General features: G+C 54.6%; 2 protein-coding genes across 2 annotated transcripts; one reads left to right on the top strand and one right to left on the bottom strand.

The window, feature by feature from the left end:
- Window positions 1–1,591: 1,591 nt before the first annotated feature.
- On the top strand, window positions 1,592–7,828 carry LOC112973283 (uncharacterized oxidoreductase C663.09c-like). The gene is made up of 6 exons (XM_026080951.1): window positions 1,592–1,735; window positions 2,391–2,442; window positions 2,543–2,561; window positions 5,212–5,380; window positions 5,886–6,044; window positions 7,715–7,828. The coding sequence occupies exons 1-6, from the start codon at window positions 1,592–1,594 to the stop codon at window positions 7,826–7,828; spliced, it is 657 nt and encodes a 218-aa protein (XP_025936736.1).
- Window positions 7,829–9,903: 2,075 nt separating this feature from the next.
- On the bottom strand, window positions 9,904–12,489 carry LOC112973299 (C-factor-like). The gene is made up of 6 exons (XM_026080990.1): window positions 12,343–12,489; window positions 11,776–11,827; window positions 11,201–11,388; window positions 10,687–10,845; window positions 10,443–10,562; window positions 9,904–10,089 (listed from the first exon to the last, which is right to left on the bottom strand). Exons 1-6 carry the CDS (start codon window positions 12,487–12,489, stop codon window positions 9,976–9,978), a joined length of 780 nt encoding a protein of 259 aa, XP_025936775.1. The 3' UTR covers window positions 9,904–9,975.
- Window positions 12,490–14,544: the final 2,055 nt, after the last annotated feature.

The raw sequence follows: 14,544 nt of genomic DNA on the forward strand, positions 1-14,544 counted from the left end.
TGGTCATGGGGTGCTTCAACAGCATGGGGATCTTGAATAGATTTGTCTCATCTCTTCCCCACAGTGACCCATTTGGCCCCTTTTGGAACCTCTCTGCCTTCAAGCTGTATTTCTGGAGCCATGATCTGTTTGCTGGTATGTCTGCACTGCTGTCTGGTTTGCCCTTGGTTGCCATTGCCTTGGCCAACAGTTGGCCATTTCCAAAGGTCACTTGCTGCTTGGGTTCCTCAGGTCTGTGCTTGGCTGATATGCAGCCATTCCTACCATTTCTCGTCCTTCAGCGTTCTTTTTCCCAGATCTGTTTTCTCCTTCCCAAGAAGCCTGGAAAGAAAAAGAGGAAACTCCAGTCATGTTGGTTCCTAATGGGAACTTCACTCTAGGTGCTGCTTTGCAGATAGCAGCAGGAACAGGCAAGTCTGTATGGTGCAATCGCATGCATGGGTGATTACGTCCACGATAAACGCCTTCTACAGTGGATCAGAGTCTAATGCCAGCCATTCTCCCAAATGCACACCCAGCACACCTACTTCTCTCATGGAGGCCATAGCCTACCCACCAAGATGGAAGGAAACATTGCTTCTTCTTCCCATGCTCTGTCAGCTGAAAGCATGTTTTCCAAATTTTGCTGCCCCTCCACCATTTAGCAGCTGCTGGCTGAAGCCAGAATATTTCTCTGGTGAGTGCTAGGTCTGAAACTACTGAGATCCTCAAGGAATAACCAGCTCTGTCTCCTCTGAGGGGCTGAGCAAGGCTGGGCAGCAGACATGCTCTTGGACACATCCAGATGTGACATGACAGACCCATCCCCACTACTTTCCTCTTCTTATTTCCTCCCCAATCTTAAGCTCAGGTTGCCCCAAATATTGGGCTAAACACAGCCAGTTCTGTTGAGACTTTTTATATGGCAGTTCCTTGTTTCTTTCAGCATGTTAGTCACTTCTCCCTTCCCAAAATCCATGACTCTGGGCTGGTTTTGGCTGCAGGAGCCCTGGCTTAACAGGGGTGTGTTGGTCTGATAAGCCTCCCTGTGTTGTCCTCCAGCAGGGAGAAGGGTGATGGCTGCAGGCTTGGTGCCCTGACAGCTGGAGGACAAGCCTGCAGAGAGCTGGGGGCCTCCTCTGCTGGCTCCTGGGTGCTCTGAGAGAGATCATTTGTAAAAGTTGAGCTTGCCAGATTGTATAATAAATGCCAGCCAGATTTCAGTCCTGTTTAGTTCTCTTCTGGTTTCTGGTTGTGTTTCAAGAATTCTTCCAAGCACTGAATGGAGGTGACCCTTCTTCCATGATTACAGCGACTACGGGAGCTGGGGCTTTAGGGAAGGAATCTAGTCTTGGGAAACTGGGTAATGCTGCCAGGCAGGGGACATGTGGCCTCGTGTTCACCATGCCAAAGTGCTGGGGAGCTCCCGGCCCACCCTGGGCCCCTAGCTCTACCCGGGACAGGCAAGGGGCCAGGGCTGCTGCCAGCACTGTCACCATTCCCACGGGAGCCCGGAGCCACACCCTGGGCTGTTCCCGGTCTCCTGTTCATGCAGAGCAGACAGAAATTCTGCTGGGTGCAGCCTGTTTGTCACCACCCAGTACGCAGCAAGATGGCTGCGCTGGCTCAGAGCGTCCTGGTGACGGGGTCCAACCGGGGCATTGGGCTGGAGCTGGTGAGGCAGCTTGCCGCAAGCCCCCAGGCCCCCCAGCACATCTTTGCCACCTGCCGCGAACCTGATGGACCGAGTGGGAAGGTCAGTGCGGGAGCAGGGCACAGGGATGGCCCCAAGCTGGGTGAGCGAGGGGGAATTCGCGGACCCCATGGCCCTGCCAGGTCTCTGTAGGGTCTCTGCTCCCAGCTTGGAGCAGGCTGGCTGGGTCACTCCCATGTGACACTCCCACCGTGTCTCTGGGGAGCTGCCAGCCCCCTGGCCAGCGATCAGGACTCAGGTCAGCCCCATGGTTATGGCTGTGCTCGACCCAGCTACATGTGATGAAGCTGGAGGGGCACCCAGGCTCTGCCCACAGGATGCCCACGTCCTTACGCTCACTCCTGGCCTTGCCAATGGAAATCCCTTCCCTGCCCAGCTGGTCATTACCTCACTGTGGCTGGGGAAGAGAAGAGAGCCTGAGTCCAGCGGGGACCTGTTCTCCTGCCAGCCTCTCAGCTGGACAACAAAACTTCTTCCATACCTGGCACTGCCAGCTGGGGGAACTCCGCACTGCCCTGTCTGCTGGGAATGTGCCAAAATTCTTCCCTGGCCTGTGTAAAGCCACCCTGGCCAGGCTCTGGCTGTGGCTGACCTGAGGGCTGGGATGGGACGGATGTGTGGTCCTGCATGTGGGAGACCTGGCCGTGCTGTCAATCACAAGCGACATCTAACCCCTGCTCCATCACTTCGTTTCCAGGCCCTGAGAGAATTAGCTGCCCAGCACCCCAGCATCAAACTGGTCCAGCTAGGTATGGAGCAATCTTCTTCCCTGCACTGGGCGCTGTCTCTGTTTTTCTTGGGGACTGGGGACAGCTTTGTTAGACACCCTGCCTTAATGCTGGCAGCCAGACAGCTCCAACCCTGCCAGGTAGGGAGGAATCCGTGAATGTCTGGGCCCGCTCCCCCCGCCCCAAGCAGCACTGTCCTCTGGAAGCAGTCAAACCAGCTTCAGAGGCAGGTGGAGGTGGGTCTGGACAGCTTGACCAAGTGAGTTTTATGGGAAAGGTATGACATCAGTTCCCCAAAACACTGAATGCAGTGCCTGAGTTTGCCTGGCTTTTTGGGCTGTGACACATAGGTTCACAAACCAAAGCAAGGCAGGGTGCAGCATTCAAACTTACCGGACAGTTCCTAAGCAGAAGGATTGTTTTGGTGCCTGTTTGGAAGTGACCACGGTCATCGTTTCCTTTGCTACTGGCAAAAAGAGGGAAAAGAAATAGGCTGAAAGGATGCAGATGGGAAATCTGGCCCTCTGTTGGTGTTGGTATCACAGGTTGATGCTCAGGCCCACAGGCACAGTCTGGTTTGGGATGTTTGCAGCCTGGACTTGGGAGTTTTCCTATCCCTTTGGAAGTTGGCCAGATTTGGTGACCTTTGTCAGCAGTACTGGGGAGCAGCAGGAGAAGGAGAGCACAAGGGCTTGGAGTAGAAAAGGGAGAGAAGACAGAACAGCACTTTATGTGTCCAAAGATAGGGTATTTATGCGCACTTACCTCCCAGGGCGCCGGGCAAGGATGTAAGGTGCCTGGAGAAGGTTGGAGTTGGAGTGAAGTGTTAAATATGCAGAGAGTGCTGGAGTGTGGTTTCCTGCAGATGAGTCTTGGGGAGGCAGACAATAGTGTCTAAGAGAGCAAGGTCTGCTTCAGAGTGTGGGTTTTTAAAAAGAGTTGGTAATAAATAAATAAATAAATAAATAAATAAATAAAAACAGGCAGCTAAGGGAACATTTGCAATAAAATTTTCACCACTGTAATAACTGAAATAAGAAGCAGCCAGAGCTCATTTCCAGAGTACTTCCTTAGAGTGAATAATAAAGAAACTGAATCAAGGAAATGCAAATACCATATCAGTTTCTACCTACCTATTTATTTGTTAAAAATCACCTGAAAAGTTCAAGTAAATGTTTATCATTTCTTAGCAAAGAAGACATTTCTGAAGCCAATCTTTACTAAAAATAGGTAGTGAGTCTCTCTCTTAGAATACTAAAAGTAGAACGTCTTCTTTGTAATAAGTGACAGCATCTTTAAAATTACCTGAGATACCCAACTGGTAATATGTGATGCAAAGAGCAAACTTACTCTGTTCACCAAAGCTTGGCCAGCATAAAAGGGACATCTAGTATCTGACAGGCTGCACACACCAAAGATGCTGATACTACTGTACCAAGTGTGTGGATGAGTCAGCTGGAGAAAGGATTTGGACTTCCAGCAAAATCAGTCCCAAGCTGAGCAGCACCTGAATGTGTCCAAGCTCTCATGCTGGGTCCAAATACGTCAGCACAAAGGAAAGCCTAGTTCAAAATTCAAAATCACAAACAACTTAAAATTCAAGCCAAATGTTGAGCAATAGCCACTGGTTTTATAAGGCAACAGCAACAATAATCTTATAAACACCTGTGCTGCCATAGGTGCTTATTTCACATAGGGCAGGCCCACAACAAATTCACAGAATCACAGAATGAAGGATTTCACAAACATTTTAAGAGTATATACTAACTTTGGCCAGTGAAATAGCTGCGAAACTATGGGAAATTGTGTTGTGGAAGATCAGTTTAAGCACAGATTGCTAAAAAGGAAAAATAGATGTCAACCAGATCTGTGTCTGTATCTTCAGGTAATTCAAAGATAAAATGAATCTATCCACCAGATGTTAGCAGCCCCTATAGCTGCTGTGCAGTATGGAAGGACTCTGGAGCATAGTTATATTGTTTCCCAAAAGATGATGTCTATCATTGAAATATGTACATCCAGCTGGGGTTGGTTCCTAATGGCAATGACATATGAAATAAATCTGGGAGCCTCAATGTGTAAGGACCAAGAATCTGTTATAAAATAAGCCCTGTGCAGTCATAAATTCCTTGAATATATAAAGCAAATGTAGTTAAGCTCCTCTTAAGAGTAGTCTCCTATATCATTAAAAAAGAGCTGGATAGCAGTTTGAAACATTGGCTATGAAAGAATGAACATTCATAAAAAATTGCTTTACTTTAAAAAATCATCCCACTTGAAGTGAAAATATGTCTTGTTAAAGTATCCAAGCAGTAAGGCTATACCCATAAACTCAGCAAGGCATTCTCTCAAGGGATTCCTCCCAAGGGACGCGTTGTAAACTCTAATCCAGCTAAGTCTGTGAAGCCCAGGCTTCTGGGCGAAACCAATAAGCGAGGAAAAGCTGCTGCTCAATTTGATGTGTTTAGCACTCTCATCTGTTTAAACCAACCCTTCCCTTTTGGATAATACTTGTTTAAAAAGATCCACTCCAACCACAGCAAATTTTTCTGAGGTCACACAAGGGAGGGATGGGGTATTCAGGGTTATTCTGGTGCTGCAAATTGGAGGTGGGAAGAAGCAAGCTATGTTAGGGAGCCGATGAGCAGTGTAGCACCGGTGGGGAGGCAGGGACCGCTGCCCTGCAATGGGCAGGATGCCAGGCAGTACCCAGCTCCCACAGCCGTGGAAGTTGTCAGAGCTCTCCTCCACATCCCTTTTTACCCTGGCAGACACAGTGAGCTTGCCCAGCATCCAAGGGGCGGTGCAGGCTGTGGAGTCCCATCTGAAGGGCCAGGGCCTGAACCTGCTCATCAACAACGCAGGCGTCAGCTCGCATGCCACGCTGCAATCCGTGGATTCACAGGAGATGCTAGCTGCATTCACCACCAACGTGATCGGGCCCCTCCAGGTCACCAAGGTATATGTGGCCTTTTTGGGTTTCTCCTGCCTGGGGGATGTGCTCTCCATGGCAAGGGGGGGTTGTTTCCATTGTCATTTCCAGGTGGAATGCAAGACCCTCAGAAAATGCAAGACCCTCAGCAGGAAAGGTCCTCACTCTCCGGATTGAGCCAGACTGATGGGGAGTGAGACCATGGGCTGCAGGGCTCCTCTGCCCATCCTAAGGAGCAGGGAGGCGGAGAGGCAACTCAGTCCAGCCCCAGCACTGCCCATGCTTCTTTGCTCCCCTCCAGCTGGAGCTCCTGCCTGCCGGCCTGGACTGGCTGTGCTGGCACTGTCCTTTCCTGGGAAATGCCAGAGTCGAGGGGACCCGGCCCATCCTTTGAGCGTCCTCCCCATCCACTGCCCTTCTGCCTAGGGTGTCTGTCCATCTCCCCGTCAGTGGTCTGGGTCAGGGACCTTCTGGGCATTCCTCAGACTCAGGCTTGTCATGTATTAACAGAGCACTGGTGTCTTTGTGTCAGGAATTTCTGCCCCTCTTGGAGAAGGCGGCAAAGGGCCTGGGGAAGGAGGGCCTGAGCTGCAGCAGGGCCGCGATCATCAATGTGTCCACCAAAGTGGGCTCCATCGGGCTGTGCCTTGGGGTGCTGGAGGCCCCCATGTACCCATACCGTGCCAGCAAGGTGAGGTGCCAGGGGATGTGCTGGGGCTGCATCTCAGGGTGCAGGAGGCCCCCATGTACCTGTACCATTCTAGCGAGGTGAGGTGTCAGGTGATGTCCTGGGCCTGCACCTTGGGGTGCTGGAGGCCCCCATGTACTGTGCCATGCCAACAACAAGACGAGGTGCCAGAGGATGTACAGGGGCTGCTCTGCTGGCCCCCATGCACAGTGCCCACAGAAGGGAGCCCATGGGACCCACACACACACCTGCCCCAGGACATCCAGCCTCTGCCTGGTTCTCCCAGTGCAAGCACAGAGACTGCCAGCTCTGGGTTCAGCAGCATCTGGGACAGAGCCTTTTTGGCTGGTTGTGCCAATGCTTTACTGCAGGGTAAAGTCCCATTTCCCGGCCACACACCTCCTGGCTAGCAAATACCCTTGCTCCTGCCTACATGCACCCCAGCATCTGTCCACTCCCCTGAGTCATGCTGGCACGGCGGTGCCTCTTCCAGGCTGCACAGAACATGATGACAAGGTGCATGGCTGCGGAGCTCAAAGACAAGGGGATCTTGTGTACAGCGATCCATCCCGGCTGGGTGAAGACTGACATGGGGACAGAGAAGGTACTGTGCTGTGCAGGGAAGGGGCAGCAGGACTGGGTCTGTCCATTGCTCTGTGTGCTGCCATAACCCCACCTCTTGGGGAGGGCAGTGGCACTTAGGTCCTGAAGCCCTAGGAACAGCTCTGAAGTCTGCATCTCTGCGCATGCAGAAGTGGAGGGTCTGGAGCTGCTCAGGTGGGGCAAGGAGGGGGACCACAGGCTGTGGCAGTCCTGCCAACACTGGATCCAGGAAGGAATAGTAGGGAGGGAAGTGGGGAAAATGACAAAGGGCACCCAGAGAACCAACATCAGTCGGATCATCTCAGGGCAACCAGCACAAGGGCTTCCAGCTGTTGCCAAGGCCACACCAAGTGTACCTCCTGCCAGCACGCCATGACAGATGGGAAGTTGCAGAACACGTGCCATTTGATACATCTCAGGAGAAGAGCATCATGATAGCCTGGGGATGTGCCATGATGATGAGACACTAGGATAGATGTGCTATTGCAAGAGATGTGCAGTCCCCAGCAGAGCTCTGCTATGAGACGTGAGGTATTGTGGCAGATGTGCCATTGTAATGGATATGTCACCACTGTAGAAACCCCCATGATAGATGAGGTACCGTGCTGTATCTGCTATTGCAGTGTACATGCTACCTTGATAGAAGTGTTTCATGACAGACAAGATACCATGACAGATGCGCTGCCCTTGGCAGAAGAGTTGCAGGTGTGATTACAGGGCAGTAGCTGTGCCATGGCAGCAGATGTGGTACCATGATGAAAGAGTATCACAAGAGGGGATGTTGTGTGATGCCACCAGCTGCCAGGACAATCTCCTGGGGCAGAGCCAGCAGCAAGCAGGCAGCAAGCTGTGGTGTGCCTGGTGCATGGATAGCCAGCCCCTGTCCCACTGAGCAGAGCGATAAGAGAGGTGGGAGAAAGGCTCCCACAACCATCCTGCCCTGCTACAGCTAGGGGAAAAGGGAGCAGCAGTTCTCCAGGCTGTGCATCCTCCAGTCTGGTCAGACCCTGCTGCTTTCTGTGCCAGTCTTGGTCCACAGCAGTGATGTTGACCCTTGTCCCCTTCTGCAGGCCCCTCTGACGGTGGAGCACAGTGTACGGGGCATCCTAACCGTGCTCGCCAGCCTCTCACAGGACACCACCGATGCCTTCCTCGACTGGAAAGGAAACAGCGTGCCCTGGTGATAGATTGCCAGCCAGGAGCTGCAGCAGCACCGGAGCCCCACGTCCACTGTCCCTGTCAGCCTCCCCCTTGCTGGCTCACCTATCCGCTGCAGCGCCCACGCTTTGCTGCTCATCTTTTGCTGGACCCAGGCTGCCAGGGAGACAGGAAAGACATGGGAGTCAGCTTCTCTCTCCCTTCTTTCCCACCCCATGCGCAGAGTCTTGCAGCGCCCCTGTACCCCTGCCTCTGTAAACGGTGGGAGCTGACACCTCTCTCCTCCGACTCTGCATCCACAGCTTTTTGCCAGTATGGGGCTTGTGCTGGGTGGCCTACGGCTGTGATGACCCAGCTCCTTGCTCCTGTCCCCTTAGGCAGCTGCCTGGGAGTGGGAACTCCTTGCCAGTGTGCTTCTGCTCCCCCATCCTGGTTGCTGTTTGTCAGCAGCAGGTGTCTGTCCCCCAATGAGTCCCGCTGCAGTGGCCCTCCCAGCCACGTGGCAGGGCATCCCCCATCACCTCTGGCTCCAGGCCCTGTCCCTGCAGCGATGCCTGTGAAGGAGCCTGTACCCAGCCAGCCCTTCACTTGCCCATGCTCCCATACCAGCTTGCTGCCTGCAGCCCTTTGCAGCACCCTTTGGGGCAGGCACACAGCCCCTCATCCCTTCCCGGCCCAGCCAGGACCTGGCTGCCTCTCACTGCCCTCCCAGTGGAGGCCAGGGGCCAGAAACAGCAGCTGGAAGTGTCTCTCTGCTCAGACATCTCTGGGGAGCAATGGAGCCTGCAGGCAGGAGAGGGGGCCAGGCCCCAGTAGCCCCGGGCTGTCATCATGGGGTCTGACTGTTGCCAGGCTCTGTCAGCCCCATGCTGTCACCATGGGGCCAGATCCAGTCGGCCCCAGGCTGTCACCATGGGGCCAGGCCTTGTCAGCCCTGGGCTGTCACTGTGGACCAGGCCATGTTGGCTGTGTGCTATCACCATGGGGCCAGGCCCAGTTGGCCCCAGGCTGTCACCATGAAGCTGGGCTCACTGGCCCCAGGGGAAGTGCGAGGATCCAGCTGACCTGTCATGTCCCCACACATCTGCAGCCCAAACAACTGGTGCCCCCCCTCAGCCCAAGGACATGCTGGGAGCCCTTTCCCTCTCTCGGTATGTGTGGCACCAGCAATGTCTGGGGCCTGTGCTCAGTCCCTCTCTGAAGCGGGCTGCCTCATACGCGCTGAGCCTCCCTCCTGCCCTCCCAGGGGCTGGGGGTCACTGTCCCCAGGCTATGGCTCCCCCGTTCCCTGGAGGGGACTTGTCCAGCTGGGCATGCCATGGGCACCGTTCCCCAGCCCTCGCCTCAGCTAGCAGCCTCCAAGTCCTGGGTGAGCTGCATCCGCAGAGTGACCAGGAAGGGACAGGACATGCCACCCCGAGCTCCCTCACGGGATGGTAGCATCTGGCTGAGCCTGGAGCCCAGCTCCCCACGCGTTGCCTCTTGGCTGTACAAGTACCTTGCGTCCCGCCTAAGACCAGGAGTTCCTTGTGGGCACCAGCCCCACGGGAGAGAGTGCAGGAGGGGGGACAAAGGTTGCTGTAGGACAGCCCTTTTGCAGCCCCACGTGGGGAGAGGGCCCATGAGTTCTCATGACCCCCCAGCCCAACTGAGCTATCCCAGGCTGGAGTGGTGTCTACGTGGCCCACCAGCACAGCTAGCTGGGGGAAACTGAGCCCTACGGCTGCTCAGGGTGTTTGTCAGCCCTGTGCTGCCTTCCCTGAGCACCCATCTGGGCCCCATAGCCCCTGGGGTGACCCAACTCCTCAGAGACAGGCACCCGCCTGCAACATCTGCCCCCAGCTCCCTTGCCTCCTGGAGAGGATGTTTCCACAGCCCAGTTACACTCCCACAGGACCCACAGGCTGTCACTCATGGGGGTCCCCATGCACAGCAGTGAGTCAGGAGAGCTGGCTTGCAGGCACTGGTACATGCAAGGATAAGGATTGGGTCCATCCCAGGAAGGGGGCTGCCCTCTGCAAGTTCACACCCAACACACAGCCTGTTGCTGTCACAGACGGACCCAGCAGCACTGCTGTTTAAGGAAACGCGTTTATTGAGGTCATGGGCACAGCCTGATGCAGCAGCAAAGGCTCCTGTTGCTAGGATCCTGGCACGATGCTGGGCTGTTGTCTCACCAGAGCACTACTTTCCCTTCCCAGTCCAGGAAAGTCCCGGTGTCCTTCTCAGAAAGTGTGGAGAGCACATTCAGCATCCCCTGTACGCTCATATCCACTGTCAGTGGGGGCTGTAGGGGCAGAGGGAGGAATGCAGCTGTGTGCCTAAGGCCTGGCAAAGGCCTGCCCTGGAGCCTGAGCCAGAGGAAGGAAGCAGCTCAAGAGGACATGGAAAGCAGAGAGCCCTAGGAAGAAGGACTGAGCAGAGAACCAAGGTGATAGGGGACACCAGGCACCCAGCGCTGGCAGTCACTGCAGAGTCCTGGGGTAGCGAGAGCTGCCCACAGCGGTGATGGAGCCAGCAGGGAGGTCTTGCCTGTCAGTAGGTAGGTCAAGAAGGATAGGAAGGTCTAGGGGTAACAACTACCTCCCCCAGGAAACCAGCATAGGGGCCCTGATGGACCTGCCCCAGTGAAATTCCTACCGTGTGTCCAGCTGAGGATCCCATGTCTGTTTGCACCCAGCCAGGGTGGAGAGCAGCGCAGAGAATGCCGTGTTCCCGGTACCCCAAGGACTGGCACTTGGTGAGCATGTTCAGAGCAGCCTGCAGAGAGACACCATAAGGATCATGGTGGGGAGGAGAAAGGTCCCCTCCTGCAGGGAACATGTACAGACCTCTCAACAGGGGTAAGGGAAGGCAAGCAAGCTTGTGCCCAAAGTGGCAGTACCTTGCTGCAGCGGTATGAGACAGCTTGCATAAGATCCCAACCAGAGGGAGAACCAATGGAGCCCCCATAGCTGGATATGTTGATGATGGCTGCCTTGCTGCAGCTCAGCTCAGAGCCTGGGCTCCCCAGGGCAGCCTTCTTCAGCAAGGGCAGGAACGCCTGCAAGGAGAGGAAAGAAGGGCCTGCACAAATGCAATTCAGGAGAGAGGACCTGCTCCTTCCACAGTGCATCACATCAGCACCAAGTCAGTGAGCAGATTCCTGCTCCCACTGCTTCAGACCACCAGGTTCCTCCTCCTTGCAACAGGCCTGTGGTTCCGTGCACTCATTATCTGAGCTGGAGATTACCAGGCCCTCTGCCAGGGTGAGAGCCCATCGGGGACCCAGGGAGAAACAAGGCCTTTTCCTTGGGCCCTCTCCACCTGCCTGGGACGTCCTAGCTCTGGGAGCAGGAGATGGGGGGAAGGGACATTCTGTGCATCTGAGCTGTGGTGCTGCAGGTGGGGGTCCTCACCTGGCTCACCAGCAGGGGCCCAATCGTGTTGGTGGCATACACCTGGGACATGTCCTCCAGTGTCTCGGTATCAAGTGAGTTCAACTTTGCAATCCCAGCATTGTTGAGGAGGAGGTTCAGCCCAGAGTCCTTCAGATGCTCCCCAACTCTAGCTGCAGCCGCCTGGATGCTGCTGGAGTCGGTGACTTCTACAGAGCCAACACAGGGGAGGTAAGCGCCCGCTTCCCCTTCGTGGCTCCCATCACGACCAACGACGAGAGACGGGAGCCCCGTCTGCCCTCAAGGACGTGCTGGGGCAGGAATCAGGGCACCTGGGAGAAACAGCCCCAGAGGAGAGAGGAGTCCAGGGCCACAGGGCCACTGCCAGGCAGGAAGGCAGGGTCCCAGCACGACTGGAGACAGGCTGTGGGCAGCAGTGACAGCAGTGAGCCTGTGTCCCCCCAGATGCTGGGTCTGTCGGCATGGCTCCCTCCTCATGCTGGGCTGCTGGGGTGTGTGGGAGAAGACATTGCCAGGCAAGGAGGGGAGCTTGGGCAAGGGACCCTCACCCTCAGGGCACAGCCAGGAGCACCTACCGAGCGGGATGATGACCAGGCTGGGGTGCTTGGAGGCCAAATGCTGTAACTCCTGCAAGAGAGGGGACAACATAGGCACAGAGAGGCAGGGGCACCTGGGCAGAGGGCAGCTCTCAGCCTGTCCCAGGCACAGCCACTGTCACTCCTGCTCTGCCCCCTCACTCCCCCATGCCCAGCACCCTACCCTTGATGCCCTGCTCCAGTCAGATGGGGTTCCGTGCCTCCTGCACACATCACGTGCCACTACTTCGCCCTCTGACCTTCTGTTGCAGACACAAGCCCTTTTCCTCTAGCCCTTGAGGAGATGGGTGCCAGGCTGTGCCAGGAGCTCCCTGCCGGTCCTCCAGGAGCCCTGGGCCCCTCTGCACACCCCATGCACAGTTTGTCCCACAGCCATGCCATCTGGGCTGCCCTGTGCCCAGGCAGCCGTGGTGTAAGGCTGCAGCTCCCCATTTGAACCCTTAAAAATCCCCTTCCGGCCCTGACATGCTGCCCTGGCAGCGTGTGCTGCCCTGCGTTTCCATCCCCCAGTAAAGCCAACTCCATCTCAGCCTGGCCCAGTCTCACCTGCGCTCGTTCTCCCTTGGGGTTCCGGCAGGTGGCATAGACCCACTTGGGAGGGTTTGACATCTGCAGGAGCTGCCTGACAATGCCCAGGCCGATTCCCCGATTGGCCCCAGTCACCAGAGCGGAGCAGACACGGAGCCCTGCCATGCTGCTCCTCCTGCCTCTGGGCTAGTATCATGCTGACTGTGCAGATGCCCTTTGCAACTCAGAAAATCTCGTATTTTCCCCTGAGGGCTTGCATCAGCCCTTGCTTCTAGGAAATTCTCTCCAGTCTCTTGGCTATGGTCCATGTCCAGGATCCAGCTTTCCCTGAAGCCAAGGAGTGACACAAAGGGAGCTGAGTGTCCTGCCCATGCAGGAATGTCCTGGGCTGGAAGTTTGCATGGCTGGTGCCCACTACCAAGCCCTTTGCACAAGCTCCTCTGACCCATGCTGTCCTCTGCCCTTGTTCCTGCCAGGTTGTCAGCAGGAAAGCAGCCTCTGTTCCTGGAGCTGCAGCAGGACAAGGGTTAACTCAGTGACACTGCAGACACTGGGCTGGTATCACTCTGCTGCTGCCATCCCTTCATCCCTTCCCCTTCTCCAGTCCACCAAAACTGACCCACTTATTCTTGGGGCCAGAACTACCTCTGCTCCTGCAGGGAGACACCCCTTCCCACCTCCACCCTCCTACCTCTGTCCCTCTCCTTGCTCGAGGTCAAACAGGTGATGACGGGCTCTCTGACCCCATGCAGCACAAGTTGTTGGTCTTAACTTGTGCAATACCGAGGCCACAGGCCAGGACAGAGCATCTGGGACAAGAAAGTGGCCCTTAGCAACCATAACAGGCTGGAAAACCTAGAAACCCTCTAGAACTGCTTGGAAACCCTCCACAGCTGCCCAGAAGAAAACCCTTCCCAAGGGTCTGCTGTGACAAAAGCTATGAAATTTAAGTTATAAGTGTGATAGAAGGATGAAATTCAAGTTTGCCCCACAGCTATAGCTGTGGTGTGGCTGAGTATCGGGGCTGTGCTCATGTGCACACTGTAGTCACCCATTCTCATGGTGGTCCAGGTACTTTCCAGCTTGCTTCTGCAGTGGTTAGGCAATGGACCAACTTGAGTGGAGATGGTGGACTGATCTTCCAGCCACCTTCAGAAGAAAACATTTGACTAGTTGTTATAGGAGCTTCGGGACAGGCCTGAAGATCCCCCAGGAGGTACTGTTGTGCCTAAGCCAACAGATAAGTAACACCTGCATGTCTTCATGTGCAGACTAACAGCCTGGGGAGATGAGATCTGGGCATCCCAGAGGCCACCCAGATGGTTTGTGCTGCAGAACTGACCAAACTGTGCAGACACTTTGTAATAGTAGAAACTTCCTGGAGATGCAGAAATGGTCAGGTAGGACAGTCTTCTGTACATAGTTAAGATAGGAGTTGTTTGGTACATAGTTTAAAATAATCAATAGCACCAGATTGTGCACGTGCTGGAGTGATCATGTAAGACCAGCTGGGTTGTAAGCGTGGGGAGTCTCACCTGATGCAGCTGGAGACACTGCTGCACAGACCCTTGCAATGGAGACTCCTTTCACCATCTGGACAGTAACCAATTGTCCTGTTCAAGAGATTTGATCCTTCATGTGAGTGTTACCTTATGCAAAGATCCCAGTAAATTCTTTTTTTTTTTTAAAGCAATCACCATTTTCTACTCTAGGTCCCCTAGTTTTAGAATAATGACTGCTGGAAAACATAAGCCTGTGTGGTAATGGAGTTTTTATCAATAATCTCTTCTTCTCTTGCCTCTGGAAAGGACCAATCATAATTTCACATGGAAGATGTCAAATGGGGTCTTTCATGCATGCTGTACAGCCTCCAGATCAGGGATCAAAAGATGTCACCCAGACCAAGCCATGAGTTACATGGTCTTAATTCAGCACTGACCCTGCTCCGAGCAAGAGGTTGGACCGGAGATCTTCTGAGACCCCTTCCGACCTCCTGTGCCATGAAGGACCCTTAGTTTGTGTTTCAGCTGTGAAACAAAAGCCAAAAGTCAGTGCTTGGCCAAAAAAAGGAGCTCATGATATTTTTGTAATGCTTCATTAAAGAAGGTTTGTAAAGCCCCGTGCTGGAGGAAGGTGTTTGCCATCCCTTCAGTGCGTGTCTCATCCCAAACCTTTCCAGTCAGGAGGGTTTTGCTTTCTGACTGCAGGTTTTGAGCAGAT

This window comes from Apteryx rowi, unplaced genomic scaffold, assembly GCF_003343035.1.
Source record: "Apteryx rowi isolate R43461 unplaced genomic scaffold, aptRow1 scaffold_531, whole genome shotgun sequence".
Classification (NCBI taxonomy): domain Eukaryota; kingdom Metazoa; phylum Chordata; class Aves; order Apterygiformes; family Apterygidae; genus Apteryx; species Apteryx rowi.

Coding starts and splice junctions, on each gene's coding strand:
- LOC112973283 (XM_026080951.1), top strand. CDS start 1,592: ATGGCTGCGCTGGCTCAGAGCGTCCTGGTGACGGGGTCCAACCGGGGC. Junction 1,736..2,390: donor CTGATGGACCGAGTGGGAAG/GTCAGTGCGGGA, acceptor CTTCGTTTCCAG/GCCCTGAGAGAATTAGCTGC. Junction 5,381..5,885: donor GGCCCCTCCAGGTCACCAAG/GTATATGTGGCC, acceptor TCTTTGTGTCAG/GAATTTCTGCCCCTCTTGGA.
- LOC112973299 (XM_026080990.1), bottom strand. CDS start 12,489: ATGGCAGGGCTCCGTGTCTGCTCCGCTCTGGTGACTGGGGCCAATCGG. Junction 11,828..12,342: donor CCAAGGGAGAACGAGCGCAG/GTGAGACTGGGC, acceptor CCTCTCTTGCAG/GAGTTACAGCATTTGGCCTC. Junction 10,846..11,200: donor GGCCCCTGCTGGTGAGCCAG/GTGAGGACCCCC, acceptor CTCTCCTTGCAG/GCGTTCCTGCCCTTGCTGAA.